Source organism: Hemitrygon akajei, chromosome 7 (genome assembly GCF_048418815.1).
Source record: "Hemitrygon akajei chromosome 7, sHemAka1.3, whole genome shotgun sequence".
Lineage (NCBI taxonomy): Eukaryota > Metazoa > Chordata > Chondrichthyes > Myliobatiformes > Dasyatidae > Hemitrygon > Hemitrygon akajei.
In genome coordinates, this window is record NC_133130.1 from 44,293,761 (window position 1) to 44,309,881 (window position 16,121).

Genomic DNA, 16,121 nt, shown 5'->3' on the forward strand with positions numbered 1-16,121 from the left:
CTCAACCTTTTCTCCTTGAAGCGAAGGAGGATGAGAGGTGACCTGATAGAGGTGTACAAGATGATGAGAGGCATTGATCGTGTGGATGGTCGAAGGCTTTTCCCCAGGGCTGAAATGGTTGCCACAAGAGGACACCGGTTTAAGATGCTGGCGAGTAGGTACAGAGGAGATGTAAGGGGTAAGTTTTTTTACTCAGAGAGTGGTGAGTGCATGGAATGGGCTGCCGGCAATGGTGGTGCAGGCAGATATGATAGGGTCTTTTAAGAGACTTTTGGATAGGTACATGGAGCTTAGTAAAATAAAGGGCTATAGGTAGGCCTAGTAATTTCTAAGGTAGGGACATGTTCAGCACAACTTTGTGGGCCAAAGGGCCTGTATTGTGCTGTAGGTTTTCTATGTTTCTATATATGGATGAGAGGGTTATGGAGGATTATGATCCAAGTATGGGTTGATGGGACTAGAAGAACAACAGCTCCACGGAGACTGGACAGGCCAAAAGGCCTGATACTATGCTGTAATATATTACTATGTTTAATATATTATTATCAAGTCAAGTTACTTTTTATTGTCATTTTGACCATAACTGCTGGTACAGTACACAGTAAAAAATGAGAATGTTTTTCAGGACCATGGTGCTACATGAAACAGTACAAAAACTACTCTGAACTATGTGAAAACAACACAGAAAAAAACTACACTGGAAAAAAAATTATTAAATTATTGTTATGCTATTATTATTAAATTATGAAGGGTTTAGATAGGGTAAATGGAAGCAAGCTTTTTCCACTGAAGTTGGGTGGAACTACTAGAGGTCCTGTGTTAAGGGTGAAAGGTCAAATGTTTAAAGGGAACATGAGAAGAGGGGAAACTTCTTTAGTCAGACTCATGAGAGTGTGGAGTGAGCTGCCAGCACAAGTGGTGCATGTGAGCTCAACTTCAACGTTTAAGAGAATTTTGGACAGGTAGGTGTATGGAGGGTTAAGGCCCTGGTGCTGGTCGATGGTAGTAGGCAGTTTAACTAGCTCGGCACAGACTAAATGGGCCAAAGGAGCTGTTTCTTTGCTGTACTTTTCTATGACTGACTGTTATGATGGTTTAGATGGAGCTTTTAGCTGAGGGATTAAAAACTGGGAGCACATATTTAAAGTAATATGGAATGCAGAACAGTACAGCCCAGGTCTTGCGACCCACAATACTTGCACTAACTGGGATGCCAAATGTAATTAGTCTCACCTGCTTGCATGTGTAAATATCCCTTCATTCCCTGCTTGTTGATGTGCCTGCCTAAATTCCCCTTTAAATGGTGCTTCCACCGACACCCAATGGCAGCATGTTCCAGTGTAAAACAAAAACTTGCTTTGAAAGTCTTTAAACTTTCCATCTCTCACCTTGTATCTATGCCCTCACCCTGGGAAAAGACTGACTACCATGTCCATGCCTCTCATAAATTTTATATCCTTCTATCAAGTCATTTCTCAGCCTTCAATGCACCATAGAAAACAATCTAAGTTTGCTCAAGCATTCCTTATAGCTAATAGTCTCTAATACAGGCAATATCCTCGTGAACCTCTTCAGCATTCTCTCCGCAGTTTCCATTTCCTTCCTGTAATGCAGCAACTAGCATTGAACACGATACTCAAAATGTGGCCAAACTGAGGTTTTATACAGCTACAACATAACTTGCCAAATTTTATATTAATGCCCAGACTAATAAAGGCAAAAGCACCCTCTGCCTTCTTTACCACCCTATCCATTAGTGTTGACATTTGCAGGGAACTCTGTACATCAATATTCATAACAATCCCGCCATTTACAACCCAATTTCCTCACATTCAACCCCCGAAGTGTAATTGTTCACAATTGACCACCTGCTTTTCTCTGCCCATATTTCCCATTGTTCTGTATTCTCACACCCTTCCTCACTACCTACAAGTCAAACTACTTTTCTGTCAACAACAGACTTATTAATCAGCACATCTACATTTCTGTCCAAATCACTTGTATACGTCGAAAACAAGAGGTCCCAGCACTGAGCCTTGTAGAATACCTCTGTTCACAGATTTATAGGCAGTGTAAAACCAGTTCATCATTACCCTCTGTCTTCTATGGCCAATCCAATTTTGGATTTATCAAGTCTCTATGAACCTGATGTGCTTCAATCTTCCAAATCAGACTACCATGAAGGAGCTTGTCAAATACTTTACTAAAGTCCATGCAGTCAATATACAGCGTAAGAGGGAAAATTAGTTTTACCTACCTAGTGGGTAATCAGATTCTGGAACTAACTGGCTGAAAGGCTGATAGAGGTAGATATCAAGCACTCTAACAAATGTTGTGAGGGATGTGTACTTGCATGTAGCATAAATTATGAGTCAATGTATCATATACTGGAAGAAGTGATTAAAAGCAGTTCCTTCTGTAACTGGTAAGTGTACAGTGTATCAGCTGGTGTCCTAAATTTTTAATGTGTTTATGACTATGAGTAAACAGGTTAAGAAAACTTCAGCATATTAATCAGAAGAACTGGAGTTTTGGATTTCAACAACAATCTATGCAAAGTTATGCTTGTTAGCATTTCAGTTTGCCTCACAGGAAAGCAAACCAACACCTGATGAACTTCCATGTATATAATAATGATTGTTTTGGTTTCAGTGTATTTATATTAAACAAACTACAAAATGGTGAAAAGTTTAATGGGGCAAAAGAAACTATTGTGAACATGGCAATGAAGTTCTGATTGTCAAAAGCTGGAAAAAGGTCTTAACTGGATCGAATATCACCTTTAAATAAATAGCTAAATGATGGAGGGTGCCCAAGTCTTTGGGGATACAGACATGCAGGATAGAGAGTTAACAAATTTAATTGATCTCATTTATCAAAAAAAAATTCATCATGCATTTCAGCATGGATCAGAAATCTAAAATTGAGCAACTTTATCATTAACTGGCTTATGTGGATCACTGCAAGTTGCTCCAATTATATCCTATTTGGCTACGTCAAATCATGTTAAAATATTCTCCATGAAACAATCCTGGCCTCAGAGAAGATCATATATAGTTAATTAAACACGATTCCACTTGAGAGACATGCAAGAGTTCAGCCACTGCTTTGGCTAATCTTTTACTCAACTAATAGGGCTTGACCATTAACCTATTTGCAATCTGTAGAATTCAATTACTGTAAATGGAAAACATTTGCAGAGAAATTCAAAGTCATTGAACAGAAAATATGTAAACTCAAGATGCAAGTTTTAATCCTGCTTGGTAATTCTCTGCAATTCTCTGTACAGACATAATTTGAGAAAACATTCAAGGCAAATCACTACATTTTTGGATAATCAACTTATAATATGGCACATCAGGTCTACAATGGTGTAACGCTATCTGGCTTATTTCCCTGTAGCCTTGCAACATATTTTCTCACGTGTTTTTCAACTCCCTTTTAATTATTTTGCTATCTACCAGCATGACCTACTTATTTCTTATGGTCTTAATATGGTATTCAGTCTTTCATCATCAATAACACTTAAACATTTGAAATAGATTGAAGTGGATTGGATAGTGGATTGGATAGTGGACTACTTGACAGATAGGCCTCAGTATGTGCGGTTGGGAGACTGTAGGTCTGACACGGTGGTCAGCAGCACAGGGGTGCCGCAGGGAACCGTACTCTCTCCGGTCCTGTTCACCCTGTACACATCAGACTTCCAATATAACTCGGAGTCCTGCCATGTGCAGAAGTTCGCTGATGACACGGCCATAGTGGGGTGTGTCAGGAATGGACAGGAGGAGGAGTATAGGAAACTGATACAGGACTTTGTGATATGGTGCAACTCAAACTACCTGCGTCTCAATATCACCAAGACCAAGGAGATGGTGGTGGACTTTAGGAGATCTAGGCCTCATATGGAGCCAGTAATCATTAATGGAGAATGTGTGGAGCAGGTTAAGACCTACAAGTATCTGGGAGTACAGTTAGACGAGAAGCTAGACTGGACTGCCAACACAGATGCCTTGTGCAGGAAGGCACAGAGTCGACTGTACTTCCTAAGAAGGTTGGCGTCATTCAATGTCTGTAGTGAGATGCTGAAGATGTTCTATAGGTCAGTTGTGGAGAGCGCCCTCTTCTTTGTGGTGGCGTGTTGGGGAGGAAGCATTAAGAAGAGGGACGCCTCACGTCTTAATAAGCTGGTAAGGAAGGCGGGCTCTGTCGTGGGCAAAGTACTGGAGAGTTTAACATCGGTAGCTGAGCGAAGGGCGCTGAGTAGGCTACGGTCAATTATGGATAACTCTGAACATCCTCTACATAGCACCATCCAGAGACAGAGAAGCAGTTTCAGCGACAGGTTACTATCGATGCAATGCTCCTCAGACAGGATGAAGAGGTCAATACTCCCCAATGCCATTAGGCTTTACAATTCTACCGCCAGGACTTAAGAACTTTTTAAAATCTATTATTAATGCTTTTTGAGATAGTGATTTAGATGCATATCATATTCTTTACTGAGTTAAGTATTGTATGTAATTAGTTTTGCTACAACAAGTGTATGGGACATTGGAAAAAAAGTTGAATTTCCCCATGGGGATGAATAAAGTATCTATCTATCTATCTACATGAGTGGCTAGGTAATGTTGTAAAAATCAGTTAATAGGCATTGTGGACAACGGATTGCTCAACTGGTCATCTAAACTGTCACAAAGTTTTGCCAGTTACGAACATGTAAATGTATAGAATTGAATGAGTGGTGAATAGAACTAGCTGCTGATACAAGGTGGATGTGCATATACAACAGGGATTAAATACATTCAGAAAGCTCAAATCTCTTCTGATATTGTAAAGAAAATTATATAAAATTGCTTGGTGTTTACCTGTTTATATCAGATAAGTCTCTCACATTTGCCTTTTAAAATGAATGAAACCATTCTATGAAACTATACAATGAAATGATTTATCTAAAAACAAAATAGGTAACAAAACACTAAATTATTAAGTAAATAAGTTATTTTGGAGAGCTAGATGCAATAAAAGTCTATGATGATGCAAAATCTTAAGATAACGATAGGATTAAAGGTTGAAAGGTTAAACATTTAATCCTAAATCAAAGAGACAAAGTATGGGAAACCACTAAACCACCAATAGAAAGAAACATAACATGATTCACAGAGAGAAAGCGTGAGGGAGAAAGACCATGTATCATGGATGCAAGATGCACACATGTAGCATACATGCAAAATGATTGAGCCAAGATAACAACCAAGAAATGTAAGAACTTGTCACTATTGTCTCCTGAGGGAAAGACAAGTGTCTGAAGGAAACCAAGCTGTCTACAGTTCTACAAAAAGAAATCAACCTGGAATGCCAAACTTATGTATGCTTACTTTAATAACTCTAAACAAAGTAGGAGGAAATTTAGCAACTTGGCACATCATCTCTCATGTCCAATGTACACTCTAGACTTTAAGCAATTCTTCTCAACAATTTTCAATACTTGCTGAGCAATTATGCAAAATATCAAAATACTTTTGTACTATAATCATGAGAATCAGTAGGACTAATTTTAGTAAGGCTACTGAGGATATTATTAGGTAATAATGGTCAGCCAATTTTAGAGTGTCATTTTGATAAATATACCTTAATTGTGAATAAGGTTATTTGCTGCAAGAACTTTGGATAATGCTCTTCTGTTCCAACCAGCCAAAACTAATTTAATTCACAAGGTACAGTTGCAATTGCTCTTTATATTTAAAATTAAACTTGCGGACATATACCTCAGCAATCAACCGTTTCATCAATAACCCTGAAATCTGAAGCCAAGGCTTATCCGCAGGGTAAAGCAAATGTTGTTTATATATGGACAATGTGGACAAACATGAAGGGATAGACCTTCTACAATCTTATTCCACAAATTGCAGGTTACACATTTCAAAATATACTTTCAAATTAACATTTTTCATTTTAAAACTAAAATATGTATACCTTTTTGCAACAGAAGAAAGTGTTTCCTTCCTGGCAACAGATAGAGCTGAACTGTGCATTGGTTTTCTAGTCATTGGACTCCCATTAGTTATACATGACAAAGAATAGGCTTCACGTAAGACTGGCTGTCCTGAAATAAAATAAGGACATCATTTTACAAAATTTCTGTTGAATAGCTTTTCAGCTTGTATAAATATCGGAATAAATCTTTGCAAGCTAAAACGAATAATTTCCAGGGGTTTCATGTCTAGAAATATTAATTATATGGCAGTCTTTGAATTACATGTGCAATACACTTTAATATTATAAATTACTAGTTTTACGAATCACAAATTGCTGCACATAGTTAAGGTAATGTAGCATTTTTTGAAATATTATCCATTCTCTGTTGCACAACTTTGTTGCTTCCACAGGTAAAATAGCAAGATACTCCACATCAAGTATCCTCCAATACTTTCACCAAAGTGAGAAGTTAGCAGCAGGAAAAGTACAGGGACATCATTGATATACACCTCCAAACATTAATTTCCATAGTCAATCCAAACATATACCTGTACAGGTATCCCCCGCTTTACGCCACTTCACTTTTACAAAAGACCTACAGCAGTAACCTGTTTTCACATTATAAAGAGGATTTTTGCTTTTACAAAAATTTTTCCCATATAAATTAATGGTTCTTCGCTTTACGCCATTTCGGCTTAAGAAAGGTTTCACAGGAACACTCTACCTTTGGAAAGAGGGGGACGCCTGTATATTGCTCAGATTGCAAAGTGAATTTATATAGCTGTGATGATATTTCTTAAGTGCACAATTGTAAAGCGATGTGGATATACTGAATGAATCCTGGTTTCTTAATCACCCCAAACCTCCACTCAACAGGCCTGCAAAATGCAGGATTGAGGAAAGCAACTGTGGTGTCCAATTACTGCCCTGTTAAGATTCAGCTGACAGATTACTGCCATTAACTCAAAATGACAATCCAAATAATTATATTGTTTTTAAAGAGACTTTATTTATAGCCAATTTAAAGGATTAGATCACGCAATTTCTAATTATCAGAAGTATATATGGGCAGGCAGAACTTCTGGACTTCGTACTGCACAAAATATGAAAAGTATCCTCAGTACTCTAATATTTCTATTAAAAAATTGTATAATGGTAATAATATGTTAGCCATAGTGAAGAAGATTGGGTAATTCCTACGACAATTAAGCTTTTCAAGTGACTGAGATTAAATATATGCAAATGATTTGCATGTTGCTATTTTCCCATTTACTGCATACTTTTGAACAAATACTTACATTTTCATTGTGAGAAACCACTAGTTTCTATTTCTTTCATTCTTTTTTGAGTTAATTGTTTGGATGATATACTTCAACTCATCTCGCTCATTAGTAACAAATCATTTTTATTTATATGTTTTTTAAGATTTCACAATTTCACAGGGTGCTTCACAATTAAGTACTTTTTATGCCATTCTATAATGCACAGAACAGCAAATTACTTGAGTACAGGAGGTCACATAGCCAGATATAAACTAATAATCTCCTAATCTGCTTTATTGATATTGGTTCAGAAAATGTTACTCAATATATTAAGAACTCATGTTCTTCCTTGAAATATTTAAGGCAATGATTTAAATTTTCAATTGAAACCTCTGATTTTCTGATTCAAGGAAAAACTGTAGAGACCAAACTCAGTCTGAACTACATTACGAGTTTTTGCTAAAGAAAGTGGCATTACTCCAACATCTATTTTCTCACTTTAATAATTGCCTGAACTTGCACATATTTCAGTATTTCCACATTTTGTTAATGTGCCAAAATATACAATGGCACTGCAGAACAAAGGTAATTTTTCACAGTTCCAAAGGCAGTCAAGGGTAAAGGGAACACATAGAAGACAGGATAAAGAAAAAAAACAAACAAGGGATTCTGCACACACAAAATGCTGGAGGAGCAGAAGATTAAGTAGCAACAATGAAAGGAATAAACATTTGACGTTTCAGGCCGAGACCCTTGAGAAGGGAAGGAGGAAGAAGCCAGAATAAGAAAGTTGGGGAGAGAAAGGTTTACAATCTGGACAGTGATAACTGAAGCCAGATGAGGGAGAAGGTAGGTGGATGGTGGAAAGGAGGAATGAGGTGAAGCTGGGAAGTGTTGGGTAGAAAAGGCAAGTGGCTGAAGAAGGAGAAATCTAATGGGAGAGGAGAGTGGACCATGGGAGAAAGGGAGGGAGCAGGAGGTGACAGACAAGTGAGGAGAAGCAAAGGGATACAAGCAGAATGAGAATTGGGAATGGAAAAGGACAGAATGGTGGTGAAGATAAAGGTGCATGGACAGGCGTAGCTCTTGTTCCACTTACAGAAAGAAATGGCAGGAGGGAGTACAATGGGAAAGGTCAAATGGACAAGGGAAGTGAAGAGTTGGGAGGGGATGTACTTGGTAGTAGGATCCCATTGAAGATGACCAAAGTTGTGGATAATGATGTGCTAGATGTGGAGACTTGTCGAGTGGGAGAGAGACAGAGAGGCAGAGAGACAGAGGCATCTTAGAACACGATAAACAAAAGGTTAGATACAAGTAATTTGAAAAATTATTGCTAAGAGCAGTAAATACTGGTAAGACCATATCCAGTGGTCAGTGAACAGTATTGGTTTCTTGACTTAAGGAAGTATGTTAATGCATTGGACACAGCTCAGAGGTTTACCAGACGGAGAACTGGTTGTCTTATGTGAAAACTGAAAAAATACTATCACCTCTTAACCCTCCTGGTAAACATAACAAATACAATTTGAAAAATAAAACCCTCAGATAATATGAAAATTACAAATACTTCTCTTTTTATATAAACGGGTCCGACTAAAGGCTACATGGATGAAATATAATGGATTAACTAAAAATGCTTCTTCCAAACGGTTAAGTTTAACATTGAAGCCAACAAGCCACATCATGTTAACTAAGACTGCAAATCACCTGAACATCAGGAAAATTAGGCACTTTAATGTTCATCAAAAGAAAGCAGCTGAATTCAAAGATAAACCAAAATAAACTTTAGTAACTGGTGACTAGAACGTCAGCCAAGCTGTCAAAGTTCAAAGAAATAAAAACACAAATGAATTCTGGTCTGCATTCCTTCATCATTCTGACAACCATAAAAAAACAGTAATTGAACCATCTGAATGGGATTCTAAACTGAAATCATAAATACTGAGTTCAAATGTATAGGTTTGAAGGGATATTAAGCAAATATTTTTTTAAATGGTGTAAAAGTTCAAAAGAAACATTTGTAAAAAAATCTACCGATAGTTTAAAATGTAGTCTGAACTCTGCTCGAACAGCAGGGTTCAGTTTAGTAAGAATAGGAAATTGAGAGTAAAATAGTAGTTGAGCTAGATTAAAAGTGATTCAGTCCACTAGCTGAATTGTAAAAAACAAATTAAGAGGATTAAAGAGATGACAATTCAATAGACTAGTAAATAAAAACTAGAGTTAAACATCAATCTAAGAAAGCTGCATGACTTCTTTTCTCTTAGCAAATATACACGTATCAATAGAAGCAAATCCCTGAAATGGTCTCCTGCCGTGAACTAGCGCCTAGGACTGTTGTCCTTGGTAAATTACTTTGGTTTATTATATGCACTGTGTTTATTTTCATCCCCCCATATAAATCCCATAGAAATGGATTTTTACTCACACCACAAATTCCCATTACAATGTGAGGATATACTGTACCAGTGTCGTGTATCAGTGTGTACAGAAACAGGGGCATAGTGAAACTGTAAGAAGAGCTGAAGAAATGTGATAGTGGTGCATTGTGTAGATTGGGACCAGTTCTGGGGCAAGATATAACCTGTATCAGCCAGATGGGCTACACACCAACAGTTCCACAATGAGATGTTCGCTGCTGTTATTACAAGTTTAAAATTGTAAGCAGATAAGAAACATAGAAACATAGAAAATAGGTGCAGGAGTAGGCCATTCAGCCCTTTGAGCCTGTACTGCCATTCAGTATGATCATGGCTGATCATCCAACTCAGAACCCTGTACCTGCTTTCTCTCCATACCCCCGATCCCTTTAGCCACAAGGGCCATATCTAACTTCCTCTTAAATATAGCCAATGAACCGGCCTCAACTGTTTCCTGTGGCAGAGAATTCCACAGATTCACCACTCTCTGTGCGAAGAAGTTTTTCCTCATCTCAGTCCTAAAAGGCTTCCCCTTTATTCTTAAACTGTGACCCCTCGTTCTGGACTCCCTCAACATCGGAAACCATCTTCCTGCATCTAGCCTGTCCAATCCCTTTAGAATTTTATACGTTTCAATAAGATCCCCCCTCAATCTTCTAAATTCTAATGAGTATAAGCCTAGTCGATCCAGTCTTTCTTCATATGAAAGTCCTGCCATCCCAGGAATCAATCTGGTGAACCTTCTTTGTACTCCCTCTATGGCAAGAATGTCTTTCCTCAGATTAGGGGACCAAAACTGCACACAATACTCTAGGGGTGGTCTCACCAAGGCCTTGTACAACTGCAGTAGAACCTCCCCGCTCCTGTACTCAAATCCTTTTGCTATGAATGCCAACATACCATTTGCCTTTTTCACCGCCTGCTGTACCTGCATGCCCACCTTCAATGGCTGATGTACAATGACACCCAGGTCTCGTTGCACCTCCCCTTTTCCTAATCGGCCACCGTTCAGATAATAATCTGTTTTCCTGTTCTTGCAACCAAAGTGGATAACCTCACATTTATCCACATTAAATTGCATCTGCCATGAATTTGCCCACTCACCTAACCTATCCAAGTCACCCTGCATCCTCTTAGCATCCTCCTCACAGCTAACACCGCAGCCCAGCTTCGTGTCATCCGCAAACTTGGAGATGCTATATTTAATTCCCTCGTCTAAATCATTAATATATATTGTAAACAACTGGGGTCCTAGCACTGAGCCTTGCGGTACCCCACTAGTCACTGCCTGCCATTCTGAAAAGGACCCATTTACTCCCACTCTTTGCCTCCTGTCTGCCAACCAATTCTCTATCCACATCAATACCATACCCCCAATACCGTGTGCTTTAAGTTTGCACACTAATCTCCTGTGTGGGACCTTGTCAAAAGCCTTTTGAAAATCTAAATATACCACATCCACTGGCTCTCCCCTATCCACTCTATTAGCTACATCTTCAAAAATTTCTATAAGATTCATTAGACATGATTTTCCTTTCACAAATCCATGCTGACTTTGTCCGATGATTTCACCTCTTTCCAAATGTGCTGTTATCACATCTTTGATAACCGACTCTAGCATTTTCCCCACCACCGATGTCAGACTCACCGGTCTATAATTCCCCGGTTTTTCTCTCCCTCCTTTTTTACAAAGTGGGGTTACACAGTCAAACACAGTTTCACGAGGAGGTGAGATCAAATTGGATGCACAAGTTGAGGGTTTAGTACACAAGGATGAAAAGCAGAAGCACTAGCCCAAAAACTAGTGGGAACAAAGGCTGGAGTAATCAAAGCAAAGTTTGGTGGTACTGAATTTTAAAACAAGGTGAGGCAATGGGCTGAGGACATATTTAGGCATGTGATACTGTTGTTAGTACAGCACCAAGAGAAAATCGAAGTGGCCACAGAATGCCACATACATACTAGTAACTATAAAAAAATCCAATCAACAAATTTTTGGAACTCTCAAATGTATTAGCATCTTCAGACGATTTTTGTGCAACAAGTTTTTTCAGATACATCTGTTCCTTTCAAGAATTTTCTTTTTTTTAAATTGAGATCAAAATTATAATTTTTTTTGATATTCAGAATTGACTCAAAAACAGTAAATTATAAACACAGGAGATTCAACATATGCTGGAAATCTTGAGTGACACACAAAATGCCCGAGAAACCCAGCAACTCATGCAGCAGCTATAGAGGGGAATAAGCAGTTGACATTTCTGGCCGAGACTCCTCATCAGGACTGAAAAGGAAGAGGGCATTAAGACAGAATAAAAAGGTGGAGAGAGGGAAAGGAGTACACATTGGCAGATGATAGGTGAGACCAAGTGAGACAGAAGGTGGGTGGGTGTGGAGGGGGGATGAAATAAGAAGCTGGGAGGTGATATGTGGAAGAGGTAAAGAGCTGAAGGAATCCAGATATAACTAAGATGCCCAAGCCTATTGCAGAGTACTGTATAATTTATGCATTGCACTGTACTGGTGCTGGAAAAAAAACAAATTTCATGATGTGTGAATAATGATAAACTTGATTCCGATAAGGGTCTCTATTGTAGACTGAGAGTGGGAAGGGGGTGGGCAAAGATGAATCATGGTTGGGAACAGGAGAAGGAAGAGGGGTGGAAGAAAAAAAGCACCAGAGAGACATTCTGCAATAATTCGTTGTCTGGAATCAAATGACCTTGTGATCTCAGGGCTGAGTGCGTCTGCACCAGCATCACTCCCTGCCCCAGTACACCTCCCTGACACATACACATACATAGGTGTGTGAGATAACAATACAAGTTTGAGGGCAGGGTGGAAGTTGGACACAAAGTTGATGAAATCGATGAACTCAGCTTGGATGCAGGAAGTAGCATCAACACCACTGTCATTTATAAAACTATAAGACATAGGAGCAGAAATAGGCCATTTGACCCATCAAGCCTACTCTGCCATTCAATCATGGCTGATCCTCTTCTCCGCAGCCTTTCTCCTGTAAGGCAAGACTAATCAAGGACCTACCAATCTCTGCCCTAAATGCACCTTATCATCCACCTTATTTCTTATACTCCATGCATTGAGATGCAACACCTTGAATGCTATATTTGCTACCCTTATTGATGTTGCATCCATAATTCACTGATACTTTTGGATACAGTGGAGAAAGAACTAAAAATTATAAAGAAACAGTTTGATACTAACAAATTATCACTGAATCTAAGTAAAACTAAATTCATAATATTTGGAAACCATGTACCAAACTCATAGAGTAAACTTAGAATAAATGATGTTGAAATTGATAAGGTATCGGAAACAAAATTCTCAGGAGTGGTAATAGATAGCAAATTAAGCCGGAAACCAGAAATGAATTCTGTCAAAGCAAAAATGTCAAAATCTATTGCAACACTGTACAAAGCGCAGGATTTCTTAAATCAGGAATCTTTGTATTCATTATACTGTTCACTTATAGTCCCATACATGACTAACTGTGTTGAGGTATGGGGAAATACATACAAACAAACACAAATTCAATTTTTCTACTCCAAAAGAAAGTTATACGAATTGTAAATAACACAAGTTATTATGAACCAACTAATCCACTATTTCTTCAACTAAACACTTTAAAATTCAGAGATTTCGTAGATTTTAAATTAATACAAATTATGTATAAAAAATGGACAGCTACCATAAAGTATCCAAAGGTTGTTTAAAATGAGAGGAAGTCAACATGATTTGAGAGAAACATGTATATTTCAAAAACAAAGGATAAAAACAAATGTAAAAAATCCATTGTATTTCAGTCAGGGGGTAAATCTATGGAACAGCTGTAGTAAGAATTTAAAAACACACACTACACGTAAACAAGTTTAAAAAATTATTTAAAAATTATTAAATGAAAAATATAAAATACATGATTTAAAATGTATGGGAGTAATGTAAATAAATTATATTTGGAATCGGATTTTGTGTTAAAAGATTATGAAATTTTCTGTTTTTGATGTGATGATTGACGCCAGATATGTTGTTGTATAAGTCAGAGGGATAGGCGTAATAAGCTGTAGCTTCAGCCTACACCCTTTCTGTCTGTTTTAAAGAATATCTGTTTTTTGTTGTAATTTTGTCCTATGAAATCATCGTTGTAGATGATGCTTTTTGTTACGTTTGTACTGACCGAAATGAATTAATTTCATTCATTCATACTCACCCTGCTTGCTGCAATTTTGTCCTAACATCTGCCTACCCTGCCTGACAGTCTGACTGCACGCAATCTTTGTTTTTTTACCATATTTAAAAGCCATATCAACAAAAAGTAAGATTTTGCTAACCGGTTTTCACTGTGGTCCTAAGAAAATTCCATAGACAGAATTGTACAGTTGCTTGAAAAGCAGTCACCATGCAAAAGTCAAATTAACATTTCATTCTATGCAAAAGTATTGCAAAATCATCTGTTTACTTTACCGAGAAAAAGAATGGCTATTCTAAAACAATTAACTTTTTTTAAAATCAAAACTAAATCAATACAAAGTGGGGACTATTCTTCAGTGTGTTCTTTAGCTACAATATGATTTAATAGCATTTAGTAAAATGTGGGTGTATTTTAGAATGAGCCTCACCTTTACCAGGAGATGTTTTCCTCAGGGAAGCAGTTTGATCTTCAGAGAGAGCCAAACGCCTCAGTACATCTGCCAAGGCTGCTTTCAGAACTGTGATCTCATCTTCCTGCTGTTGGACCCTTAATTCAAGGGATGAAAGGCGGTCTTGGACATCAGATGTACTTGCACCAGAGATGCTATCATCTAAAGGAAATATAAGATGAAAATCATTTCTTTGTAGATTTAATTAAATAAAACTGTTTTAGACTAGAAATCTTGACTATTCTTAAATATAAATCACATGAACATACTTTTGCTCAAAAATGACATGTAACAGGTTTAGAAAGTAGAGCATGAGGTTAGAAAGACTTCAGGTTGAGACTAGTGAAGTTTTAAAAAGTACAAAACTAACAATGCACACTAGAGTTTAAAACTTGTTAAAATGATTTACAAACTACAGACATCGCAGCCAAAACAATTTCATAGATAGTTTTAAACAAACAGGAAAAAGTAGCTGTTGAACATCATATTAAAAAAGTATATGGCCTACGAAGGCAACCCGAGTGAATCTGCAGATGCTGGAAATAAATAAAAACACAAAATGCTGGCAGAACTCAGCAGGCCAGACAGCATCTATGGGAGGAGGTAGTGACGATGTTTCGGGCCGAAACGTCGTCACTACCTCCTCCCATAGATGCTGTCTGGCCTGCTGAGTTCTGCCAGCATTTTGTGTTTTTATATATGGCCTACAAATTACAATGGGAGATAGTAAATTCTTGCCAAAATATGCAGGTAGTTTGGGAAAATCAGGTTGGTGCTGGATTCCACGAGGGGGAATTCTTAAGTGCCTATGAGCTGGCTTTTTTGAGTAGCACATGGTTGAGCCCATTAGTGGGTCAGCTATACTGGATTGGTTATTGTGCAATGAGCCACAATAGATTAGAGAGCTTAAGGTAAAAGAACATAATATGATCGAATTCACCCTGAAATTTGAGAAGGTAAAGTCAAATATTTGAGCATTACAGTGGAGTAAAGAGAATTACAGAGGGATGAGAGAGGAGTTGGCCAGAATTTGTTGGAAAAGAACACTGGCAGGGATGACAGCAGAGCATCAGTAGCTAGAATTTCTGGAGGCAGTTCAGAAGACACAAGATATACATCCCAAAGAGGAAGCAGCATTTTAAACGAAAGGTGACAACTGTGGCAAACAAGAGAAGTCAAAGACAACATAAAAGCCAAAGAGAGGGCATATAATGAGCAAAAATTAGTGGGGTTAGAGGATTGGGAAGCTCTTAAAAACCAACAGAAGGCAACTAAAAAGTAATTAAGGTAAAGATGGAATACGAAAGTAAGCTAGCCAATAATATTAAAGAGGATACCAGAAGTTCCTTCAGATAAATAAAATGTAAAAGAGAGACGAGAATGGATATAAGATTGGTGATATCAAAACAATGCTGGAGCAGTTGTAATGGGGGACAAGGAAATAGCGAATGAACTGAATAAGTATTTTGTGTCTGTCTTCACTATGGAAGACACCTGCAATATGGTGGAAGTTTCAGGTGCCGGAGGCAGGAAGTGTGTGAAGTTACCATCACTAGAGAGAAGGTTCTGGGGAAACTGAAAGGACTGAAGGTAGGTAAGACACCTGGAACAGATGGTGTACACCCAGGGTTCTAAAAGAGATGACTGAAGAGATCATGTATGCACTAGTAATGATCTTTCAAGAATCACTCGATCTTGGAATGGTTCTGGAAGACTGGAAAATTGTAAATTTCACTCCACTCTTCAAGAAGGGAGAGAGGCAGAAGAATGGAAACTATAGCCCAGTTAGTCTGACCTCA

The 16,121-nt window shown here is 38.0% G+C and overlaps 1 protein-coding gene across 5 annotated transcripts in view; it reads right to left on the reverse strand.

Moving 5' to 3' along the window:
• LOC140730394 (echinoderm microtubule-associated protein-like 4) overlaps positions 1-16,121 on the reverse strand; it is a 236,006-nt gene that overhangs the window by 117,428 nt on the left and 102,457 nt on the right. For all 5 annotated transcript variants that reach the window (XM_073050716.1, XM_073050715.1, XM_073050713.1 and 2 more), the window contains exons 2-3: positions 14,302-14,484; positions 5,977-6,106 (exon numbers count right to left, since the gene is read on the reverse strand). In XM_073050716.1, the coding sequence (XP_072906817.1) occupies positions 5,977-6,106; positions 14,302-14,484 (313 nt within the window). The remainder of the gene's footprint in view (positions 1-5,976; positions 6,107-14,301; positions 14,485-16,121) is intronic.